At 53.9% G+C, this 24,838-nt stretch overlaps 3 protein-coding genes across 3 annotated transcripts; 1 reads left to right on the top strand and 2 right to left on the bottom strand.

Moving 5' to 3' along the window:
- Window positions 1–590: 590 nt before the first annotated feature.
- SAPIO_CDS9849 (PH domain-containing protein) lies at window positions 591–6,216 on the top strand (the record flags this gene model as incomplete). The annotated part of the gene is made up of 3 exons (XM_016791146.1): window positions 591–1,046; window positions 1,138–5,998; window positions 6,092–6,216. The coding sequence occupies 3 exons, from the start codon at window positions 591–593 to the stop codon at window positions 6,214–6,216; spliced, it is 5,442 nt and encodes a 1,813-aa protein (XP_016638990.1).
- A 947-nt stretch (window positions 6,217–7,163) lies between these two features.
- On the bottom strand, window positions 7,164–12,328 carry SAPIO_CDS9848 (DNA polymerase; the record flags this gene model as incomplete). Its single annotated transcript, XM_016791145.1, has 2 exons — window positions 7,164–12,007; window positions 12,094–12,328. The coding sequence occupies 2 exons, from the start codon at window positions 12,326–12,328 to the stop codon at window positions 7,164–7,166; spliced, it is 5,079 nt and encodes a 1,692-aa protein (XP_016638989.1).
- A 999-nt stretch (window positions 12,329–13,327) lies between these two features.
- SAPIO_CDS9847 (uncharacterized protein) lies at window positions 13,328–21,524 on the bottom strand (the record flags this gene model as incomplete). The annotated part of the gene is made up of 3 exons (XM_016791144.1): window positions 13,328–19,347; window positions 19,407–20,664; window positions 21,516–21,524. 3 exons carry the CDS (start codon window positions 21,522–21,524, stop codon window positions 13,328–13,330), a joined length of 7,287 nt encoding a protein of 2,428 aa, XP_016638988.1.
- Between the last annotated feature and the right edge of the window lie 3,314 nt (window positions 21,525–24,838).

Here is a 24,838-nt window from a genome sequence, read left to right as displayed (position 1 = left end):
TAATGCGGTTAGCTCTAAGACCGGAAATCCGATCTTTCATTGGCTCGTTTGTCAAACAAAGAAAAGACACCAGATCGCGTCTAACAATTTTGTGTTCTTTCCTTGTCTGTTGTCCATCAGAATTCAGGGCTCCATTTGACAAAGCGACAATCACAACAACTCGTGTGTTGGGCTCTGTTGTGGCCTGCTTTTGGTGTTTCTTCCGTCTTTGTATTTGTCTTTCTACCCAACTCCCGACAGCCTCATTCCGCGAGTTGGACTTTTTATTTCTCTGTTGTAATTCCTACGAACCTCTTTTCTACACAGGACGACAATCCGACAAGATACCGGGAACTCCCGCAGCCGGCTCTGCTGACTGCCCCCACTCATCGTACGCGCCGACCGAACGCCAACCACCTGCCTTGTGTATCACGATATCCACCCTGTTGCGATCGTAGTTGCGATTCTGCGAAATAGATACGACTTCTCGCTTTGCTGAAGCGCGTCAATCGCCCAATTTACGCCCTATTGGGAGAGCCTGAGCATCGTTCTTGTCTGGATGTCACTCCTGGCCTAGCCCAGGAGTGATTGTTCGCCTTGCGTTGACAAACATGGCTACACCAAACCCCCCGAATAGGCCACCCGTAACAGGGGGGCCCGATATCGAGAATGACCCGTTCATTGCCGCGCCACACCAGCAGCCCCTGCGATACTCGGGCTTCGATTCCAAATTGTTCGCCCTCGGTCCCGCGTCGTCACCTGGCCAGGCGAAACGTGCCCTGGAAGCCCATCTCGCGGAGACCGAGCGTCGCATGGCCGAGGCCGGTAAACTAGGTACCGCTCTCGTTCAACAACAAAAGGAACTTCGAGATAGGCTCGCCGAGGTGGAGTCTATGCAGACCGAGGGCCAACTGAGTACCGATTTGCGAACAAAATTGGCTGAGATCGAGAGAGACTATAACGATGTTGCGAGACAGACGGCGAGAGCTTTTCTGCCGAAGCAGAGGGTGCCAAGTAATGAGGCTGCCGCCGGCTCGCCATATGTTCCAGAGGGTAAAGGGGGTCGAGTATGTTTTTCAACATCGCCGAACGACTGCGTCTCCTTGATTGATTTATTTGAGTTCTCTCTTCTAACCCTACTTTTTTTTTTTTCCGCAGCGTTCTGTGAGCCCCTCCAAATTCGAAAGTCAGGCCACTGGCTCCCCGACAAAATTGAGCATTCCGAATCGCAAGCTCCGCAACCAACCCGCCAACCGCATCCACGATATCGAATTCGCGGCCGAGATTAGTACCTCTCTTATCGCCCAAGTTCGAAACCTCCAGGCCTTGCTCGCTGAGAAGGACGAAGAGCTTCGTGATATTGTAACCGAAAAGTCCAGGTTGGAGATTGACACCGAGGGCCTGCAGCAGAGGCTCAAGGTCCTTGACGAAAGCGAACATAAATACAAGGAAGAAAACTGGAATCTGGAGACTCAGATCCAGGAGCTCTACGCGTCTCAAAAGGAAGCCGCAGAACGAGAGAAGCGCTTAACTCAATCTCTCAATGTTCTGCAGGCCGAGAAGACCAAGGCTCAAAGGGACCTCGACGAGGTCAAGTTATCGCATGCCAAGCTCACGGAGGAGCACGCCGCATCCATCAAGCAGCATGATATCGAACTGGGAACGGCGAAGCGGAATATTGCGACTGCCGAGAGCGAGAGACTGACCATGCAGCGCAAGCTTGACGATCTTACGAGCCAAAACCAGGAGCTTGCAAGGGCATTCTCTTCTCAACGTGCCAAGATTGCGGAGCGTGATGCCCTCTCTGGTTTGAGTGAGGATGACTTCGAGACGGCCACTGACAACTTGACCCCCGAACACTCGCCTCCGCCCTCCCCCGTCAAGGGGACGCCGCGACACTCTGTCCTTGAATCCGAAACGCTCAAGACATCTCTTCAACATGCTCAGCGCACGATCCAGAGCCAACGCACTCAGCTCCACCGCGAAAAGACGGAAAAGCTCGAACTTAAGAGGATGCTGCAGGACGCGCGTGACGAAGTCGAGAAACTTCGAGGCGAAGGCGGTGCCCCTACTAATCGCCGAAGCAAGAAGATGGACGTCAAGGACACGAAGAAGTACTCCAAGCTTCTTCTCGGAGGAGCCCGATCCAGCAGGGAGGAGATCTACATCGACGACGAGTGGGAGGAGCATCAAGGTGACTCTAGCCCGAGGCTCCCCGGCTCGCGTTCTCGGTCGCCCGGAACCCCCAGGTCCCCCTCTCGAGATGCGGAGGCAACAGACCATTTCGAGACTGCGAACGAGACTAGCGATGCGGCGTTTGAGACGGCCAATGAAAGGGGAACCGAAACCGAAGACTTCCAGACGGGCGCAGAAGAGTTCTCCGGCAGCGATTCTGACGAAACTGAAACAGAGAGCCCCTCGCGGGGTGTTCGTCACCAGCGCTCAAATATTTCCATGCCCATCAGCTTCAAGAAGCACCCCAATCGCGAGTCGTTCCACAGCACGGCATCTACGTCTAATGATGAGGAGGAAATTTTCGGCGACTCCCGGACCCCTACCTCGATCCAACCGCCCCCAAGAATGCGTCTGCGTGTTAGCCGTGGCTACCTGAGGCGCTCGCGACAGCCGAGTGAAGAGCCCGCTCTTCCCAGCTCCCCACCCAGCTTGGCCAACAGTAGCGCCAGCGGAACTCCACGACAATCCGGCCAAAGCCTCTTTGCTGAGTTGGCGGACTTGGACGGTAGCGACGACGAGTCCTATGGAGGCACGCCAAGCCGCAACCTGTTCGGTTCTTCTGATTCTATCTCGAGCATTCCCCAACTTAGGCCATTCCCGTCTATGGTACGGTTGCCTATGGTAGATAGCGGAGTTATGACTGAGCCGTCCAAGGTCGACGCTGAGGAGACCGTCGTGACGCCAACAGCCATCCCCAAGTCAATAATGGTAGATTCCGGAACAATGACGGAGCAAATTGAGCCTCCAATTCTGTCCCCAGTCAGCGTTGTGCACTTGGAGCGACCGTCATCGAGGGCCCTGGATGTTGACCGACCTATGAGCATAGGATCGGGCACCTTCCTGTCTCTTGACGAAGGAATCGATGCGGATCGGTCTCGCCCTGTGTCTACGCTCTCCTATAGCGATTCCGGAGCCCAGTACGACCCCGAGATTGGAGAGAAGCTTTCGAAATTCCCTCTGCCTCCTTCAATCGCGAAGAAGCCTCTGATCCCCGTTCTTGGTCTTGCATCCATCGAGTCGCAAGAGGTTACACCCGTCACGGAACCAGAACCTCCGGTAGTGGTTCCCCCGCTCGGCCTCACCTCGATCGAGACCCAAGATATTGCTCCTGTCGCCGAACCGAAACCACTACTCAGCCTTGTATCCGTCGAAGCTCAAGAAGTGGCCCCTGTAGTGGAACCAGAACCACCCGTGGCGACACTCGCCTTATCATCCATCCATGCAGAGGAGTTGGAGCCGAAGGCCGAACCGGTTATCGAGCCTTCTATACCGACCCTCAGCATCTCTGGCATTCACTCGGCAGTCTTGGATCCTAAGGCAGTGCCCGAGACTCTGCCGCCTGCACCTGAGCTGAGCGTTTCGAAAATTCAATCTCAGTCTCTTGAGCCGGATAATCGGCCTCTGGATCTGTCAGTTGCGGAGGCTATGGGCCTGGTTGCTGTTACCGCACGTGCTGTTGAGGAAGTTGCCCCTGCTCCTGAGCTAAGCATGACAACGATTAACTCGCAGGCTCTTGAGCCACGAGCCGAACCTGAAGTAGTTGTGCCTCCACAAGAGCTTTCACTGGCTCCGATCAGCTCTCAGGAGCTCGAACCGGAGGCAGTGCCCGCACCAGTATTGAGCCTCGCGTCGATTCAATCTGAGGCCGTTGAGCCCAAGGCCGAGCCTCAGGTCGTGCCCACGCTTACTCTGGCTGGCATCAACTCGCAAGTACTTCAGCCTAGGGCTGAGCCTGAAGTCCTTCCCAATTTGAGCATGGTTAATATCAGCTCCCTCGAGGTCGAGCCTCGGGAGGAGCCCCGGATCCTGCCGGTCTTGACCATGACCAACATCAACTCTCAAGATCTGGAGCCCAAGGCTGAGCCTGAACCTCCCGCACCCACTCCAATTCCGCTCGGTTTCTCCTCTGTTCGCTCCGAGCATATTCTGCCCGTTGCGGAACCCGTGCCCGAGCCGGTTGTGCTTACGACATCCTCCATTTTCTCCGAGTTTGTCGCCCCCATTAGTCCCAAGCCTTCCGTTGAAGTCCTGCCCCAATTCGGATTTACCTCGATTCAGTCCATCGAGACACAACCTGTGTCGCCTCGTAGCCCCTGGAGAGATGGTTTCATCCTTCCCCGCGATTCTGATTCACCGTTTGATGAGTTGCGACCGAGGGCTACATTTGCGCGACCGTCCGTCCTGGGATGGGACAAGGAACGTGGTTCGACGCCGCCTATTATTGCAGAGGATGAGACCCGGCAATCACCATCACAAACTCCTCAGCCGGAAACACCCGAGTCTCAACGACCTCTCAAGGACATGTCCACGAACTCCAATTTCCGGATTGTCAGGAAGCCGAAGGTTACCATGTCGGATTCCGGTGCCCAGACTTCTTTGACCTCTGATGAGCTCGATAGTATTTTCCAGGCGAAGCAGGCTAGCGCCGGTTACGGCCACGCAAGACAAGAATCTCTTGGTAGTAGCATGGGAACGCCTGGTACCGTCCGGATTCGCCGCGGCTCTACGGACAGCACTGGTAGCGTTATCCGCTCGAGGGGTAGGCTCATTGACGCTGCGATTGATCGACCGGGAAGCCCCGCCAGCGTCAGGTCGCCGACCACTGAGTTACCACCCTTGCCTGCGAACCATAGGCAAGTTATTGAGGCCGCCAGGTCTGGATCCTCGGGTGGTGGACAAGGCGCAAGCGGCAGCATGGGACCCCCACTATGGCCGGCCTCTGCACTTCGGAACCGGCCGAGGACCCCGGCTACGTCCAAGCCAACTTCTCCTGTGCCCGGATCTCCCACACCACGTGCTGTACGAGCGGGATCGATTACCGGTCAGGCAGAGGCCCATCCTGCAGTCAAATATCACCGCAGCGGGCAGTCGTCTGTTACGTCCTTCGCGTCTGAGCTCGACAATCGCTTCAATATGCAGACATCCGGTGGTATGGGCATGGGAACGGGATTCGGACCCAATACCGATCCCCGCATGATCCAAGCCATTACACAGACCATGATTGGAGAATACCTTTGGAAGTACACACGTAAGACTGGCCGTGGCGAGCTATCAGAGAACCGGCATCGACGATACTTCTGGGTTCACCCCTACACTCGGACATTGTACTGGAGTGATCGCGATCCGACCACTGCTGGCCGTACGGAGCTGAAGGCGAAGAGTGTTCCAATTGAGGCTGTGAGGGTGGTCACTGATGACAACCCCCTGCCACCGGGCTTGCATAGGAAGAGTCTTGTGGTTCTCTCCCCTGGCAGGACTATCAAGTTTACGTGCACGACTGGACAACGCCACGAAATATGGTTCAATGCGCTTTCGTACCTTCTCCTCCGAACTGCAGACGATGCACAGTCCGACACCGAAGAGATGGCTGGACATATCACTCAAGAAGATGTGGACGAGTTCAATCCCCAATATGGTCAGCGCCGAGCAGCCGCTGGCACCAGTACTGCTCGACGAACAGCTCTTCCATCTATCTCCTCCTACAACTCAAGAGCCACCCGCACCGACACTTCTGCGATTGAAGCGTCGCTGAACATCCCAACTCTGACCCCGTCCAAAGCCAACCGAACGAACGAGCAGCGCCCTTACGGTACGCTGACCCGGCTGAGCGGATACTTGAAATCGGGCCAGGTGTTTAGCAGCATCAGGAGCCGGCATACCGTCGTCAGCCCGGACCTCTACGACACGAGCGAGGTTCACGATAGCGCTGAAGACTTGCGGGCCATTCTTGAGAGGCAGGATAGGGAGTCGGATCGGTTGGAGAACGTGAGGGCATGCTGCGATGGTAGGTTTTCGTCCCCCCCTTTCCCGTGATATCCTCTGGGCTCGAGTCTACTCCGGTCCCGCATCCACGCAAAAAGCTAATGATTCCTTACAGGTAAGCACGATGTCGGCACGCTTCCTCGGACTACCAAGCGTCATCACCGAAGTGCACTCACCCACGCCCATCCTGGAGCCTCCGTAGCATCGACCCCTGCTAGCACTCTCAGATCTCGAGCGTAAATCGCTCTTTGTTTTCTACTCTTTCTTCCCCCATCCAACCTTGTCACGGCCGAGACTTTTCAGTATTTCCTTCTTATAATCTTCTTCTCGTCACTCGCTCATGCCTCTTTTTCCGATACTTGACAATCATTCAAATTGATGACCACTTCAAACGAATTTCCTACTTCTGCTCTTTGTTTCCTTCGCGTACTCACTGATCCTCTCAACATGCTCGAGGTTGGCATAGCCATTTGCCTCGTTCCACACACTCTCTTTTGCACGTCTCTTCCCTCATCTTTTTTTCGAGCCAAGTCATACGGAGCCGGAGTTGGCGTCATGACCTTTTAAAGACACAAAGATTGGCGGACACCCGTTCTAGATTGCCTTGAAACAACGCACACAACAACCCATGGCCGGTTCTTGAAAGAAAAAGAAAAGAAGAAAAAAAAAAAAAGTTTACAATGCCCAACGGAATCTCGGAACCGACGTTCCCCGACTTCTTTCCCTTATTTCTGTTGTTTTTGTTTTTTTCTTGTTTTTATTTGATGTTTTTTTTTCCCTCTGATCAAACTATGAGATGACCCATTCATGACTGCTGGAACCTTGGGATGTTTGTTTTCTTCTTTCTTTTTGTATGAATGAGAAGGGGAGACAGATTAGTCGAGGGGTGAATGGTAATATAACTCTTTTTCTGTGAGAGGATTACTGCCCTCTCGTCTTTTTTATGGAAAAATATATGTCTGGTTCTACTGCCATCCCTAGTTAAACGTAACGTATTGTGATGATGCTTGGATGGTGCTGTTCCTCTTTGCTGTTTACGATTAACAATTGACAATCATCATTCAATGGCTCATGATAACCTAGAAAACTCGTTCCATGCTATGCAACCAGTTTCCAAAACCCAATCATCCCTAGAATACAATAACCAGAAGTACTAGGCCTATCCCAACAGGACCCCAAACCTGAAATCACCACTCCAACCGTGCGGGTTCACTCAACAACTTCTCAATAACAGGGTCCACGACCGCCTTCTCCGCCCTCAGCCTAACCCCTTCCTTCACACGAGTATAGTAAACAGGACAGTCCTTGCTATCACAAAACACCTCCTCCAATGGACCCAACCCCGCGCAAGACCGACACACTGCATCCACATCCATGATACCCCTCTGCAACTTCGCCAGTCTTCCCTCCAACGCTACTAATGAGGCCGAGACGTCGCGCCCGCACTCATCGCAGAGCGATACGTCAGCGGCGCGCGTCTTGGCGCTGCAGACCACGCACGACGCGGACGACATGTACGACTCGAGAGTCTTGCGATGCGCCGAGGGATCAAGGCGGTAGATCCGGCGCACCTTGGGCATGTCATCGTACCACTGGCGCACGCTGGCGCCGACGAGGTTGAAGATGCGGTCGAGCGGCGGCGTGATGTTCTTGGTGATGTAGTACTCGGCGTCGAGCGTAACGTGGGAGTTTTCCAAGAGGTCCTCGGGCGCCACGCACCGATCGATGAGGCGGGCTCCCGGCGCCCCCGATATCACGACGTACGGCACCCGCTCGCCGTACTGCGGTTCGGTGCGCGCGTCTTCGAGCATGCGCCGGGCAGAGATGAGCGCTCCCGGGGGCGGCGGACCTTTGTCGGAGTAGCCGCCGAGCCGGACTTCTTTGGCGAAGCAGAAATCTTGCACGGAGACGGCGCCGCGCATGATCTTGTCGCACTGGGATTGGAAGTAGGCTTTGACTTGGCTGAGGTCTGCCGTTTCAAAGAGGATCTTGAGGGCCTTTTCTTCAATCTTTTGCTCGGCTGGGGTTCCGTCGCGTCGCACGGTTTCGATCCCTTTGGCGTCGAACTCGGGGACCAGCTGGTTCTTTGACTCGTACTTGTATCCGACGTAGCGCTTTTTGGCGAGCAGAACACAAGGGAAATAGACCTTTTCGAACTTGAGCTTGATGGGCCTTGGATTCATGTCCGTGATGGCCTTGGCAATCTCTGCACCAAGATCGAAAGCTTGATCCTTCGTTCGACCTTTGAGGTATACGAATAAGCTATCTGTATCGCCGTAAACGACCTCAGCGCCCCAGTCTTCGCGGGAGTGGATATACACGATGGCTCGCTCGAGAGTTTCGCGACCAGTTTGGACGATGCTGTCTGCAATCTCCGCACAGGGCATCCGGCCCGAGAACGACGCAGATGTGTATCCGTACGTCACATTGGCGAGGAGTTTGAGCGCCAGCTGCCGATTGTTAAGAAGCCTCTGGAGCCGCCTGTCGTCTTTATCCTGCTTCATACCCGACTTGACCATGAACCGCGTTTCAAGAATCTCCGTAAGCATCTTGGCGAGGAGGGATTTGCGTATCTCAGCCTTGACGTACATCATTCCGTTGGGAGCGATGTTGATGTGGTCCTCCAGCAGCTCGAGGAGCCTGCGCCGCCGCTGGTAGTCAGAAAAGCCCATCTTGTTCGTTCCCCGCCAGCCGACGATGCGCCCGAGGAAGGTAGAATAGCAGTAGTTGTAGGCGATCATGACGCTGGGATACAGACTTTGAAAGTCCAGAACTAGGAGCGGGCTGTTGTAGAAGGCGCTTTGCGGCTCCATCACGAGAGGGAGGCACTCTAAAGCATTCTGGCTGCCTACTTGTTTCCGACTTGGAGAGACCAAGAGGTAGTTTTCTGGTTTGGCGATTCGAAACATGATGGATTCGACTTTGAACTGAGAGCCTCTGGAAAAGACGGAAAAAAAGTCTACTCCAAGCACACGAGCCTGTTCACTTGTGCGAGGTATCAATTCATTGGCATCCAGAATCTCAATGTTCATCCTCGTACGCGCCAAGTAGTGCCGGATAAGTTTGAAGAGGTCCCTCGGCCGACCGTTCTTGTACCATGATGTCAGGACCTTCCAGGGGTAGTGTGGCACTCGGCGGTGGAGTAGATGCCACGCGACATTCTCAAGAGTATACTGCAGTAGATTCAACTCGCCGCGCATGGCTCTCCAGACATTAATCATGTGTCTCCCCGTGACACGGATGGTGGATGTCGTGTTGAAACCCCAGCGATCGTTCTCTCTGCCGAATCTACCATGGGAATTACTCTTCATGCGTGAGAACTCGTCGCAAAGATCGTAGTCATATTTTAACCGTGCTCGCTCGATGAGATACCCCCAAGAGCCACCGTGGACTTCGTATCCCGTTAGGATGTCTGGGTCGTGGGCGCGAACGATTCCAATCATACGCACGAGCAGGTCAAGCTCAGTCGCCTCCTCGGCGACATCTGCCTGCGTCATGCGACGGATCTTCTCCGTAAGGGATCCATCCTCTGATAGAACCACTATCCCGCATTGGTATACGTCTTCGTCCCCGTCTCCGGCCTCGTCAGACTTGACACACCAGAATATGCACTGGACCTCGTCCTCTTCTGGGTTCGGCACAAATTTCCCGCGTGTGTTGACGTGGATTTCAACACTCATCGTGCTCATGTATTGCGTCTCGTGCAACACGCCCGTCGACTTCTTCTTCTGAGAGTATTTGAATCCGTGCTTATTGATTTGCGTAGGCCCGTCAATTTGGGACATTACTTTTGGACGTTGAGTAGGGCGCGGAAGCCTACGGGCGTGCTCTTTACCACTGGCCTGGCGATCTTGCTCTCGCCTTTTGATAAGCTTGTCTTGCCACCAATCTTTCACTTCTTGATAAGTGGGCGGTGGTTGTGCAAGCTCCCAACCTCGATACGTGCAGATGCGGCGGCGCTGGGCATCCGTCAGTCGGTCCGTCTTTTGAGATAGACCGTTTCCTGCATCCGAAGGCATTCCAGCTGGGCCGGATAAGTTGAATTCTGGGAGAAAGGGCAGAGTGTTTCCTTCCAGGCGGAACTCGCGTCCCGCGAATTCGATTGGGCGCTGCGGAACGTCCTTCTCGTTGCTATAAAATGCATCCTGGTAGACTACATCCGGTAGACCAAGTTCCTTCATAGACGAGCAAACTTGCGAGGCGGATGGTGGTATTGTCGACATTATCGTGGTCCATCGCGAAGAGGGCGATTTGGAGCGTATAAGGACTTGACTTGGGGAGCGGTTAGACGACGGCGATCCGATGACATTCTTAGAACTGGCCGATGACGCTGAGGACTTCGTCGATTTGGTGGGCGTGGTGGTAGTTTGAGCCACTGAAAAGTCAAACTCCTTGCCACCGAAGCGAACCTGCTTCACCCGGCTCGAGTTGAACGTTTGGGGAGTCGGTAAGTCAGAGTCTCCATCCTTCTTATTTCCAACACGCGTCGTTTGTTTTTGACTCGACTGGCTGAGACTGAACTGCCCATTTGTATCATTCGGATCCTTGACGATGGGAAAGTTGATGCTAGACTGATCGTTGGCTTGCGAGGAGGCGGGTGATTTGCTGGGCCTCCCTCTGCCTCGGCCGTGAGACGGTGGGTGGGATAACTGCGGCGTGCCTGTCGGCTTCATCTCCATCACTCCGGGCTTGGGCAGTGACGCGTCCTCGAGCTTCGGCCGTTTGCTGGGAATTTCAACGGGATCCGGTGTTCTTGAGCGTTTCGACGAGGGTCTGCTATCCGTCTCTGATTCATCGCTCTTCTCTCTTTTGCTGATGAATTGCTCCGCTTTTGCTATGGCCAGCAGCTGAGAAGTAATAGGGATCTGTGCGGATCTGCCTGTCCTCATTGCACTGGCACAGATACCCAAGATTGGTGGATCGCACTCCGGATCCAGGCCTAGACCCCGGGTATTTAGCTGATCTAGTCCTTGGTCATCCCCTATTATCTTCTCGGCAGGAACCTCTTCATCCGAGTCCTCAGGGAAGTAGTCTTCATCCGTTGGCTGCGCCGGACGAATGCCTCGGGCGTCCACGTCAACGTCTCCTCCGTGGTCCCCGACGTCCTGCGATGCGCTCTCTGCAAGACCGAGTGCCGCTCTTAGATTATCTGGATACAGGTCCGTGACGGACTGTAACACAGTCTGGACCTCATCATCTTCTAGCTCCGGCTCCACGAAGTTCTCAAAAGTAGGTTTTACACCATCCTCATCGGCAGACACCTCGTCCTCAATCAACTGTCGAAGAAGCTCCTTATACTCCTCTTCATGAATCCAACCTTGCGGCTGAGAGTCTCGTGGATCAGCCGACATAGATACCAGCGCGTCCGCCGGAAGGGGGCTCCCATTTGCTTTTCCTCCCGGAAGCTTTAATCGCCGACGTCTCATCTCGTCCCTCCAGAGCCCAGCCATGCTGGAAACGAGCTTGAGGTCAGGTGGCGTTGGTCGTACCCTTTCGACAAAGTCGTGGTGCAACCTCCTCTCCTTTACGGATTTCCTGTTCTTGATGTCTTGCACGCAGATGTCTACCTCGATCGAGCAGTGACTGAGGCGCGGAAGATCCAGTGAATCCGTTATGTTGGCGGCGGGTATCTTCTGGTCGTTCCAGTGATGCGCCAAGCTGTCATCTGCCTCCGCCTCTGGAACCGGTGCCCTGAAATAAGTTTTCGTAGACTCCAGGTAGTCGCACCCGTAAAGGTTGTAATCGCACATGAACTGAAGGAGATATTGCAGGTGCGTCTCGTAAGGCTGGAATTTCTGCTTCATGATGACACCCTGGAGCAGTAAATCGGCGAGGCGGCTGATGACAATGGGGTTGAAGAGGTAGATTTTGAGAAAGTAGCGATAACCGACGTGGAATCCATAGAATGGTATTCCTTTTACGAGTGTGATTCTCGCGACAAACTTTGCATTTCCACTTGACTGGTCGCGGCGGTAGCTCACGGCCAGCGCGTAGTCTATGGACATGTGGAGGCGATACATATATGCCCCGACTATTCGCCAAAGAGTAGAATGCAGCTGGGTCAGCTCTAGAACACGAAGAGGAAGGGGACTATAGCTGAGGGATCATTCGTCTCACCTGCATCTTGATCAAGGGAGCCATTGTACTCGATAAACAAGTACGGAAACGCCCCGTGTATATGCGCGCAGACTTTTTGACCGGTCTCCGTTGACCCGAAAACTCTCACGACGGGGGCCTTGGGGCCCTTCGAGACCTGCGACGGCCGGATATCACTTCGCAGTTGTGGGTCGTAACGCGTAGGTGTTGCCTGGTAATGGTCGATGCAGTTGATCCTGACCTTGAAGAGGTCCATTGTGGTGGAATCTGGACCATCAGATTAAGATAGTTGTACGGTCAGTCCCTTCCACTCCAGTGGTAGCCGCCCAACATCTCATAAAACTATACAGGCTCGCGGTCATTTGCGATGGTGATAGTGGTCGTGGTTTGGCGACGCGTTGATTGATGCGAACGTTGATGTTAATGATGCTCAGAAGCTCGGGATGCGCGAGATCACGTGATATAACCAGCCACCTTCAGCTCGCCGTTTCCAGTGTCTTTGCCCAACACGCCGCCCATCCATCAAGAACCTTCCCAGGCTGCGAGGATGTGCGGTAATTTGATTGATTGATATTGGCAAATACTGTCGTTTACGTCCTGTAACGGTTCTACTCTCGTCCTGCTTAGGCTACTTGACGTCTACTTCTAGGCGGCTGCTGCCTACAAAGGGCTCACAAGACTACACGGAACTCGCCATTTTCAATTGTAAAGTCGTTTGATTCGATATTAGAGCTATGTAAAGTATTGAACCGTAAAGTTCATCAAGCACAAAACAAAACGAGTGGAAGTTGAGACACAAATACAGTGAATGTCGAAAACAAGCCAACTCTGAATGAGCGACTTGACGATGCCGCCGTCTCATCATGATGGTAGCCAGACAAAGGAAAAAAAAGAAAAGAAAAAAAAAATAACAACAATATTTGGACAAAAGAATGGTAGAAGACGCAAATCGTCTCGTAGAAATCAACTTTTTATAGATCGAAAGAAAGGCGTGCGCTTGAAACAAAGAGCCAATCTGGGTAGTCGCGCAAAAACAAGTGCCATCGTAGTGAATCAGTGGGTATCATTCTAGATTCCAATCTTGAGAAACAGTCGAATCGTGGGGCGGCATCCCCAGCGTCTCGTTCGCACAGTCGTGTTCTTAGAAAACCTCCCCCGATCATTCACCCTCCACCTTCTATGTTGAGAATACAAAGGAAATTAATGGAATAATGCGGCTCCCAGGGAGCTGCGATAGTCGGGTAAGCAGTGTTGGCTAGTCATCGAAGAAGCCATGGTCGTCAAAGTCGCCCGGATTCGCATCCGAGTCGTAGCCGCTCCGCTCCATCATGGGAGGAGTGACTGGCTCCGGACGCTCCGTGTGTCGAGGCGGTGTTCCGACGATAGGCATCTTCTCCGACCGTCTAGATGAGATCGACGCGCGACTGGTATGCTCGCTGCGCTGACCGGTGTATCGACGACCAGTTGTGGTGAAGGGGGCGGGCTGAGTCGTCTGGAAAGATGTAGGAGGGGTCTGGCGAAGCCCCGAGGCAGGAGGCGTCAAAAGCCCTCCTAAGAGGGTGTTGTTAACCTGAGTTGGCGGTCCTGCTTTGGAAGGAGTGTTGCTCCGCATATTTACCGACGCCGGCGATGAGAGAACACCAGAGAGGCTGCTCAAAGAGGGTTGAGCCTTGCGCCAGCTTCCCCACGCGGCCGCAATGGGGCCGACCGCCTGTGCCACTCGAGGAGTAGCAGCTTCACGGATGGTCTGGGCGATGCTGGGAAGATTGACGGCAGAGCCACCGTTCATCGCACGCTCACGCTCCTGCTCTTCCATCTGGAGGTTGGCCTTGAGACGAATGGCCGCATCCCTGACACGGGCCCTGTCGAACGTCTCTGCGGAAAGAGCACCGATGATATCCTGAAGATCGCCATGCCTGACTGCGAGGAGCTCCCTGAGCCAGATAATTTCTTCGTCGCGCTTGGCAATCTTGGTCTCCGCTTCGGGATCTAGGTCGGCAACGGTCTGCTCGAGTTCCTCGATCCGCTGTTCGCGCTCCTGAAGCTGCTCCTGAAGCACCATGATGGACTCGCGAAGGGCTTGGGGTGAGATCTTCTCAGGAAGTGCCATTGAGCCGTGGGTCGATCTTGGGTGGGCAGACGAGGGCGAGACGATGGTTTCAGCAGACGTTGTCTTTGCGGCTTGTGCAGCGGCACGAGCCGCCTCCTGAGCAATTTCCAGCTTCTCCTCGAGATGGTGGATGCGGTCTTGAAGATGTTCGGTCCTCGACGTCGACAGGCTGAGGCGCTCGAGGAGTCGCTGCTCCCTTGTCTGAGCTTCATCAACAGCATTGCTGTGTTGTCGTTCGTATCGAGTTTGTATATCCTCCATCTCGTTCTGGTGCTTCTCTACGAGTCGCTGGATCTCCGTCGCCTTGGTAGAATGAGCCTCCTCGAGCAACATTTCACTCTGGGCCTTAGCCGAGTCCACATCAAGTCGGGTGTGGTCAAGCTCGGACCTGAGCTTTGAAATCTGTTCCTCAAGCTCTTGCCTCACAACGTTGACGTGATTGTTGGCTTCATCCAGCTGTGTCTGCATAGCTACGCGGATGCGTTGGACTTCACTCGCGCCGGACTCGCGAGCCTCCTCGAACTCTCGCTGGTATCGCATGGCCGTCTGGTGTAGCTGATGGTTCTCATTCCTGAGATCAGTGAGTAGAGTCTCCAGTCGTTTGGACTCAGTGACAGCCCGCATTCCTTGTCGTTCGATACCCTCGAGGCGCTCGAGTTCGGTCTCCAAACGCTCTCGAGTGCGAGCTTCGGCCTGAAGCTTAGCGTCAAGGACCTCCTGCCTAGCGATAAGGGCCTGCTCCTTCTTGGTTCGGCGAGCATTCTCTTCAGTGATCTGGGCGGCAGCCCTTGCCATATCTTCCTGAACAGAGATGAACTTGCCCCTCCAGGTTTCGCGCACGCGCTCGTTTTCTTCGAGTTGAGTTCCGAGAGTATCCAAGACCTTGTGGAGGTGTCTCTTCTCATTCAAGGCCTGATCGAGGTCGCCACCCAAGCGCCGCACCTTCTCTCCAGCATGGTCAGCCTCGGATCTCCAGTGGCTGAGTTCTTGCTTGGCATTGCGAAGATCACTTTCCATAACATTAATCCTGTTAGTAAGTTCGGAGCGCGATTGGGTAGCATTGGTCTGGGCAGCCTCAAGGAGTGCGAGCCGCATGGTCGTCTTGCTATTGGCTTGTTCCATGGACTTGATCCTCTGCTCTCTCTCGTCGAGAGTCTCGCGGAGCCGAGTTTCCTCCTCGGTGGCGATTCTGAGAAGCCGCTGAACTTCTGACAATCGGTCTTCCGCTGCGCGACGGCCACTGAGTTCCTTTTCAGATTGCTCTTCCTGGATACGCAGTTTCTCTTCCAGGTCAGCGACGCGCTGGTCAAAGACGCTGCGATTGAAGATTTCAACTTCCACCTTGGTCTCGGCCGCCTCGAGCTTGCGGCCGAGTTCAGCAGTGAGATCCTGAGCGGCACGGCGGTCCTCAACCTCCTTTTCGACCTTGATTTGCTCAATGTGAAGGCGCTGCTCAAGATCAATGACCTTAGCTTGCAATTCCTCAAGCTTTGTCTCTGCGTCCTTGTCTGGTTGAGGGGTTGGGGGCATGCGTCGCTCAACAGCCTCTTCGACGATATTACGCAGGTCCTCGCCGCGGAAGTCAAGCCTCATTGATGTACCGAAGTGCTCCTTCATATCTTCCAAGGCCTTCAGGACCAAAGCCCCTTCGCTGGGGGCGGTAGTGTCGGGCGCAACCGGAGGAGGCATGGCGCGTTGATGAGTTGCTAGAGCGTCGAGAACGGCGGTCCTAATCTGCTCTACACGACGGTTACGTTGGGGACTCATCGAACGGCGGGGGGCAGGCTCATCATCTTCGTCGTCGGCGTCACTCTCTTGGGAGATGCTGCGTCGCTCGCGATGGGATGACGCAGCCCGGCGTGAGAGAGATGAGAGTGCACGATGGATAGCATCCAAAGACCTCTCCACAGGATCGAGACGGGCGGCTAGGATGTTGCCAACAACATCATTAACACGCCCATCGAAGAATTGGACGCGGCTCTCTAATTTGTCCTGCTCATCGTTGCTGAAATCTTCATCCCAGTCGCTTCCAGGAATGACCTTGTCGACGTCGAGACGGTGGATGGCTCCCTCGAACGACCGAATACTTCCCTGTCCATCGATGAAGGGATCATCCAGCTCAGTGGTCATCATCGGGCGTACAGCCTCACCGGGCAAAGCATGGTAACGGCGAGGGCTAGGACTGGGCGCGTCGCTGCGGAAGTGTTGAGTAGGCGGGAGGTGGATGGGGGATTCGCCGCTGACAAGCGTAAGTGGGATCTGCCGCGTGGGGCTTGGCTGGAGCCATCTGGGAGATTCGTCGTGGGTCCTGTTAACACCCTTGGTGGGATCGTTCTCGTTGATATGTCGCATAACTGCGTCGATCTCCTCGAAGGTTGGGCCTTGGTCCTCAACTTCCCTTGTGCTCTCCTTGGCAGCTACGGGCTCCTCAAGGGTGACATCGAGCGACTCCACTTCAGATGCAGCTTCCTCGACCGAATCCAGTTCAACGGATAAGTCCCCAACGACTTCTCGCTCGACCGGAGCATCTTCTTCGGAAAGTTCAGGCTCGAGTTCGAGTTCTGGCTCAAGTTCGGGCTCGGCCTCAGGCTCCGGCGAGGGGGAGAAGCGGGGTGTCGGCTTCTCGTGATCTGATTCGGCTCCCAGTGTAGGCTCAGGAGAAGGTTCCACCACCATCTCGGGTTCGGGGGTAGGGGAGGCAAATCGAGAAGCGCCAAGACCCTTGGGTGGAGGAGAGGCGTATCTGGAAGCAGCCAGCCCTTGAGGGACGCGATGGAGGAGAGGGGGTGGAGTAGCCACCCTTGGGGCCGGCTCGGGTTCAAGATGAGTTTCCTTCTCCAATGTCGGCTCCTCGTCCTTCTCTTCGATTTCTTCGGTCTCCTCATCCTCGGCAGCCTTTCTCTTGAGTTCTGGAGCCACAATACCGGGGCGGGGTGTCTCTTCATCTAGCTTCTCCTCGTCGGTGACATCAGACTTCGCGTCAATGGTTTCGCCATTGGCTAGATCACGGTAAGCAAAGGCGCCTGGAGTGAAGGGCTTCGCAGTAGCTGAGAGAGACTTCTTGTGGCCTCGGAAAGAGGGCTGCTTTTCACCTGGCGGCAAGGCATTGTTGAAGTTCTGCATGTCTGCCCTGTTCTCGAACTCGAAAGATCCCCAGTATGGAGAGGTCTCGGACGGGCTGTTCACAGACGTGGGTGCAGTGGGCTTAGCATCGGTAGCTTCTGACGTGAACATCGAAGACATAGAAGTGTCAGCAAGACCCGCAGTTTCATCACCAGACCTGTGGTCTTCGAGGATATGGGGCTGAGGAGTCTGTTCCGTATCATCAGCCTTAAGAGCAGGAGACTCCTGTGTTGCCGACGGCTCCGCGAAGAGAGGTACCGCGTCAGCATCATCAGCTGGGGAGGCACGGGCACGCTTCACGCGAGACTCCTCTGGGATGGGACGATCATCATGCCGGCCATCGACGGACGGAGCGCGCGATGAGTGATGGCTTGGGGGTCGGACAATGGGGATCGCCTTGGATTTCTTCGCTGGCGTGATGGTCTCTGGAGCAGGGATCTCAATACCGCCAAAGATGGAGCCAGACCGCTTGCCTCCGCTTTCTGAACCCGAGAACGGACTAGTAATCGTATCAGAAAATGCGCCGCCGAATGGCGTGAATGAAGGAGCATCCGGTCGGAATTTGGGACCAGATGACGAGAAACTGAAATCACTCTGGGGGGAGAAAACTGGCGCGTTGACATTAATCTTGGAGGTAGTGGACATGCTGAACTGGCTCGAAGTTGCTGACAACGGCGGAGGTGCTTGGAAGAGGGGGTTCGTCTGCAGCAAAGTCGGCTGTGGCTGGAATGAGTTTCCTCCGAAGACGAACTGCCCGGGTTTGAAGGTGCTCTCGGGATTGAATTTGAACTCTGGCGCCTTGACATTGAGCTTCGAGGTGGAAGGCTTGCTGGCATGGCTCAATCGACGAGCGCCGGATTGACTGGTGACCGAGGCCGAGTCGTTCCAAGGGTTGCTTGCAGTAGAGAATGCGCGTTGATGCGTGTTCTCCTGAAGAACGGTGGCCAAATCGAAGTCTTGCACGGGGGTACCGAGGTTGCTGGGATTCGTGATAATCTCATAGGATTCCTCTGCTTTCTGAGAGCTAGAATCGGCGGGCACCTTAAATCGGCCGAAACCGGCATTGGGGTCTCCAGGGGTCCCGGAATCTTCGTGACGCGTGAAGAAGTTGTGCGAGAGGGAATGCCCTCTGCTGTGCGGTCGTGGATGGTGAAGAACGGGATCGGGTCCGGCATTGCTGAGAATTTGCTCAGGGAGAGCAAACTGAACAGATTGCTGACGGCCATGGGCTGAGGGGAAGACATCGGAGTCTGGAAGATGGATGCCTTGCTCAACCTTGTTATCTTGGTTGTGAGGACTATAGTCCTCGTGCTCTAGCTCATTTCGGAGCTGCTCCTCGAGATGGTACTCCGCATCCTCAATCTCCCTCTGAAGGTCATCGGGGTTCTCCTTGAGAGGTTCAGGAGTCTTGGAGGGGCTCTTGCTCAATCCATCCTCATCCACCTCGCGTAGTTCTTGGAGAGTGGGGGTCGCCCTAGCAGGGAAGAGCGGCAACTGTTGATGAGGCAAGAGAGGATACTGCAAAGACTGGTGCCTTTGGTGGGTGTTGAATGCCGGGCTACCAGTCTGGAAAGGCGAGGAAGGAGAGATCAACCCATTGAGACTCAGGGCAGGAGAATCGCCACGGTTCACCGATTGCATGAGAAGAGCCTGCTGAGCCCAGTTTTGCGGTGATGGCTGGGGCGGGATCTGGAAGGGCGAGGACGTGGCAGGGATCGAGATTGACTGGCGAGGATTATATTTCCCAGGCGGAATAGCGAAGGAGACCGGTGAAACAGTGGATGGAATGCCGGGGCTTGTAACCGCTGATCCTCGCCCGCCAGGTATGAAGGGTGCCGGGAACGGGAAGTGGTTGCTTGAAGCGGAAGACGGCGGGATAGGGGGTGAAAACGGCTGTCCCGGAAGCTGGCTGGACGGGATTCGGCTCGTCGTTGATGTCACCGGCGAGACGGATGGGAGGGGCGGTGGCTCCTCATCATGACTTGACACGCCCAGAGCACGCAGTTTCGCCTCGTTCAGCTCATCAACATAATTTTTCCAAGCTACCACAATGTTAGCTAAATCAGAAAACGTCGTAACCTTGTTCCTCTTCACCACTTACCATTCAAGTCCGGCAAAGTGACAACAAAATGTCGGTTCCGGTGTTCCCTTTCCATGTCGCGGTGGTCGGGCCAGAAAGCTCGGCTCTGGGAAGCTTCACCAGGGCGCGATGAATCCCTGTTGAGATCAAAACCACGGACATTATAGCCTAGCTCTTCCCAATCTCTATACATGCGTTCAACTTCACCCTGCGTAAGGGGAGCAGGCGGTTGGTTGGCCTGGCCGCGATGATCATCCAAAGGGAGGAGCACCATAATATTCTTTCCCTTCCATGGGACTTTCTTCTTTGGCCGAGGCTGCGAAGGCTGTTCATTCGACTTTAACCTTAACGGTGTCGATTTTGCAGGAGACTTGGGAGTCCGGGCTTCCTTTGCCAACGTGGCAGTCGGCCGCGGAGGGGTCTCAGGAGGAAGATGGCCATCCTTCGGAACGGGGGCTGGTGCAGCTGTTTCGGGCACAGCCACTGGCGCAGTTGTCTGGTCCGCTTCAGTAGCCATTTTCCCTATGACTCTCGGAGAACCGGTATCGCGCGCGTGAGATTCGGGTGTAAGAGTTTCCACGCTGGATCGGGCGCGTGGATGTCTTCGAGAGACTTCTCGTGAGGGTAACCGGTTGGGGTTAGCTCGAGGCGTCTGCAAGTCGTACGGCTCAAGCCAGCCAATGTTACTAGAAGCGGAACCTCTCAGTGAAGAGGGCTCACTATCTTCAGTACCGTCACTAAGCCAGGGGCGACCTTCAGCAGAGTCGTCGGCCGTATGCTGGCGAATCCACTCCTCAGTGAGACCCCTAGTTGGGCGCCTCGCGCGGTTAGCGAGAACAGCAGCGCTCACGAAAGCGTAGTTTGACTGGTCCGCAAGTTCTCGTGCGAACTCGGGGGGCGGGCGTAGAAACGGCGTATGAAGCTCGAGTTGATGAATAGGCGAGTCTTCCGATGCTTCACTGCTCAGACTCTCCTCTCGGAGATGCTCTCGATGAGTCTGTGGATAGGGGGATCCCCAACTGGCCGTGACGTATGGAGGTTCGTCGTCCGAGTCGAGTGCAGGAGGGGTCCTGAGTAGTTCTAACGCCCTGCTAGGAAGGGTCGGGGCGGGTAGAGAGTGTAGGATGGGAGAGTCTTCCAAAGAGCAGTCCGCTGTCGAGGTCGTCGAGAGGGCAGGGGACTGAGGGTGCTCTGGAGATTGAGCCCGGGATGCCTCGGAGTTTCCGTCCCCTGCAGGACGGGACGGCGACGATTGTTGAGGCGACGTCTTCACGAGAACCTGCGCTTGGGGAGGCGGGAAGGTTAGACAAGCGTGGTCTGCCTTGCCAGGATGTCGAATGCTGATGGTCGGGGGGGGAGGTTTCCGCCTTTCGCCTCAACAAACCAGGAGGGACTCACCACAACGAGATCAGCGCAGACGAAGATTGAGTCGCCTGCAGCTGAGTCTCTTCAACTCGCGTCGGAAAAACCTTGGCCTTCCACCACGCCAGAAATAAATTATTTTTGCATCCAGCAGCAGCAAAAAATCATTCGGATGCGTGAGTTCGTCGCGGGTGGATGTGGAAGGAGAAAGGAGGGTGGTGAGCGGGTTGGGCGCGACGCGTTTTCCGGCAAGGAGGAAAATTAGGAGTGGCGGTCCCCAACACTGGCTGTCGGGAAAGGTCACGGATTAAGTGGTAAAAAAAAATATTATAAGGAACGTCAGATAACCATTACAAAATCGAAAGAGTGACCTATAAACGAGGACACGGCAGAAAAACAGACGAAGCCGGATACATGGGGAGCCCGCGGTTGGCTGCCTTGAGGAGAGGCTGTTGTCGTCGAGGAAGAGAAAAATAGATTCTCAAGATTCTTCACTCAAGGTCGACGTCGGGCAGCATTGGGAAAGGGGTTGACGGTTGACGCGAAGACAGGGAACTCGACAAAGAGGAAAAAGCCAGAAGAAATTAGATCAATGGGGTTCACGAGCAATCAAAAAGGCCACTCAGGGCTGTCCTGTCACGGCAAGCTTGGTTTGCTCCTTCCCTCTGGCCAGCCACGGTTAGCAGGGGGCCAAGGTCATTTTTGCGCACTGTATTTGCCAGCGAAATTGGCGACGCGGGTACATTGAGTTTCTCGTATTGGAAGTACCCCGAGCATCTCGGAGTCGCTCGCCAAGAGTACGAAGCAGGATGCTCTTGCCGCAACTCCTGGCATATCACCGAACAAATCGTTGGTTTGGAAGGAGCAGGGGCCCTTGTGCTAAATGGGTCGGGGCAATTTCCCCCTGATGGAAGAATGCTAGCCGGTACATTTGAAGAGGTCGCTTTTGGGAAGGTCACTCCAGCTGAAATAAATGTACCTATGTACCATCCTAACTAATGAGATCTGCGATGGTCCTCGGTCATCTTGGCAGGAAGAAAATTCCTTCGGTTATACGAAGTACCTCAGTCGACGTCTATCCTGTACACTACCCATTGTACTCATTTCCTCAGTTGCAAAGGAGGTCAATCTACATGAGAGATAAGTACCTCATATACAGTGCAGGATTACAAATGACACTGTTGGAGAACAGATAATTGAAGAGAAACAAACTACTTGTACACCGCCGCACAACAGCGCGGCATTACGGTATTACCAAGGCATTCAGAGGCTCAATCGCCCAAAGACTTCGGGGTGTTTTTGCCTCTTGAGCCCCAGTAATATTCTCTAGCAAGAAAGCATCAGCCTCTAGGGGATTTCAAGGGCATGTCCTATACTGAAGGGACTGAAAAAGATTATGGAAAATCCTCACATGGAAAATAACCTCATTCCCCAGGCTGCCAGAGTGTTCTTTCCACTCCACTACTTCGTACTAATATTATTATGTATTAGCCCAAAAAAGGGTGTCTTCCAAACCCCGGTCCATTCTCCATATGGGGGAATGTTCCTGCTTCTCATGGGTCAATACAATTACCCTCAAGTTATTAGTTTACATAGCATTCCTGTCGATGAAGTACATACGCGCTGGACCAAAGTGGCTTGTCTAAATCATGGTCTGGATTCCGGTCTCTGGCGGAAACTCTCGAGGATTTCGCAATGGGGTCTTGCGATGTTGGTTGAGCGAGACCAATTCATGATGAGCGCATCAAGGAGTTGTAGGGAGTGAGTGAGTGAGCACCTGGTCTCATTGACTCCGAACAAACCTCGTTCTCCAAGACACGTGTTAGCGTGGATACGTGGAAAGTTGACCACCAACGCCGCAATTGACTTTTTTATCGGGTCATCCCGAGCCATTCAAAGCTCGCCCCGTTCCTTGTTCCTTGGAATTGACCTCATCAAAACCCAATCAATGCGATGGACCCAAGCCCTGCCGTAGCGCAAAGTCAGGGGCCCTGAACCTACCCAAGAACACTCGCGTCCTCGCCTCTGGGATGCAAGATCATTTCATAGGCTGCTTCCCAGGCAGGGTTGGTCACTTACATGTGCTCCGGCTGCCCAAAATCCAATAGATCCGGGCAATTATTGATCGAGGCGACAAGGTTTTCGATTTCGGACGGAAAAAAAGAGCTTACTCGGACAACTTCGTGGTACAAAAATCAATTATATCGCCAAAAGGTATCCGCATTTCCAAGACATAATCAACTTTAACGCCATTCCGGTGCTAAGGAACCAGCCTACCTTCTCCCATCGCCCATTGACACTAAGAATCCCATGTGGGCTGACTGGCCATCCGATGTATAAATCCAGCCACGTCTTGTTTCGTTTCATTGCTTCCATCCGCCCATTGCCAGCCTCTTTACACTATATCACAAATGAAATCGAACTGCGCATTCGAGCTGACGAGGGCTGGCTCCCCAAAGGTTGTCTTCGATGCGGAGCTTATCGACGACTTGCATTGTTCTGTGTATCGCCCGGCATGTTAGCGTAAACTGGCTTCCTGCTCGCCATGTCGGATTTCCCGCGTAGAACCCACCGTTTTGCTTATCACAGTCGCTGACTTCGAACGTCCCGGTGGGACTGTTTGCGATCTCGGCGCAGTTGTTCTTCTGGTTGTCGCATGCCCGGTCCGCCGCTGTCCTGAAGTCGGGCTGTATTCTCAACGTGTGAGCGAACGTCATTATCAACGCGAGAAAACGCATTAAACCCACAAAAGTATCACCGTCGACAGCAAATGGCCTCTCGGGGTCTCCAGAATTCGTAATCTAAATCGCGCCGCGAAGAGATCAGTTTCCAGGTCCGTCCACGTTTTCCAACGGAGGCAAACGACATCGCTTCGTGGAGGCTCGATTGTTGGATAGATAATCATACCGCGGATGCTCGCACACCTCCCAATGTGCCCGAGAAGGCTTGGAGGTTCGTCGCCTGCCTTGGATGCAGTGCCATCTTCCATCCGGCGTTGAGCTCCGCCGTGAGATCTATCGCCGTCGCGCTAGCCAGCAGCACTGTCATGGCAGCGAGGATGTTCAGCTGATACATCAACATTTTTTTTTGCCCCAAGGGTTCCTGACGCTGTAACTCTTCTTAGGGGTGTCGTAAATTAGACGCGAGGAATTTCTCAAGGCGGGGACTATCTTTGAATGAAGGCAGGAGATGGCAATGCAATGGGAATCACAGCAGAATCACAAAAAAGCAAGCGCGAGATAGATTAAGAGAAGAATTCGATAAACTCTTAGTCGTAGTAGAATACCCGCTTCGAAAGCAGATTTACACTACATTACAGAAAGCACTGCCCGCACTCAATCTGGGGATGAAACAGTGATCGCCAGCAGAGGCCTTGTAAATGTCACAGCCGAAACGACACTGAGACACGACGTTGACCCTCGACAACCTGGGATGATATTGGGTCACGTGAGATGGGTTCCAGAATCTGCTTTCGATGCAGACGTGATGGCTAAAATAAGAAGCGAAATTTGATGAAAGGGAACCAAACCGGAGAGTGCAGCAGGCCGTGATATTAATTAAATATTCTCTAGGTGTACATACATACAATATGGCGCCAACCGAGATTAGACTCTCCCTAGGGCAATCGCCAGCCCAGAAGGACCCCGTCGAAGAGACCATTTCAAGAATTTGCATGCATTGGACGCAAGGATGTGAAGGATTAATCCGCAAGGGAAGCGGAGGCATGAACGGAGAGGCCTTTGTGTGTTCTCTGGGAAATCGAGACAAGGGAACAAAACAAACAAAAACTTGTGTGGCTGGATCCATTCCAAACGCAATGTGGTGTGATGTCTTCCGCAAGATTAAAAACAACAACGACAAAAGAGAAACCAAAAAAAGCAGCCATAAAACTCCAAATTCCTCTCATCGATGAAGGAATGAATTTATTTCCCAAGACAGACAAGTAGAGGAAATGGTCGGTGAAGAGTCGAGTGGCAGCTGCTTCGGGTATTGACGGCTGACAATGGAAGGAGTAAGAACAAAACGGGGAAATCGTGAACACACTCTATCGCAAAGTGTCATTGAAACGTAATAAACAGCACAGGACTCGA

This window comes from Scedosporium apiospermum, assembly GCF_000732125.1.
Source record: "Scedosporium apiospermum strain IHEM 14462 chromosome Unknown SEQ_SAPIO_0154, whole genome shotgun sequence".
NCBI lineage: Eukaryota > Fungi > Ascomycota > Sordariomycetes > Microascales > Microascaceae > Scedosporium > Scedosporium apiospermum.
The sequence above is the reverse complement of the archived record's forward strand: the minus strand, read 5'-3'. Positions and strand labels throughout refer to the sequence as shown.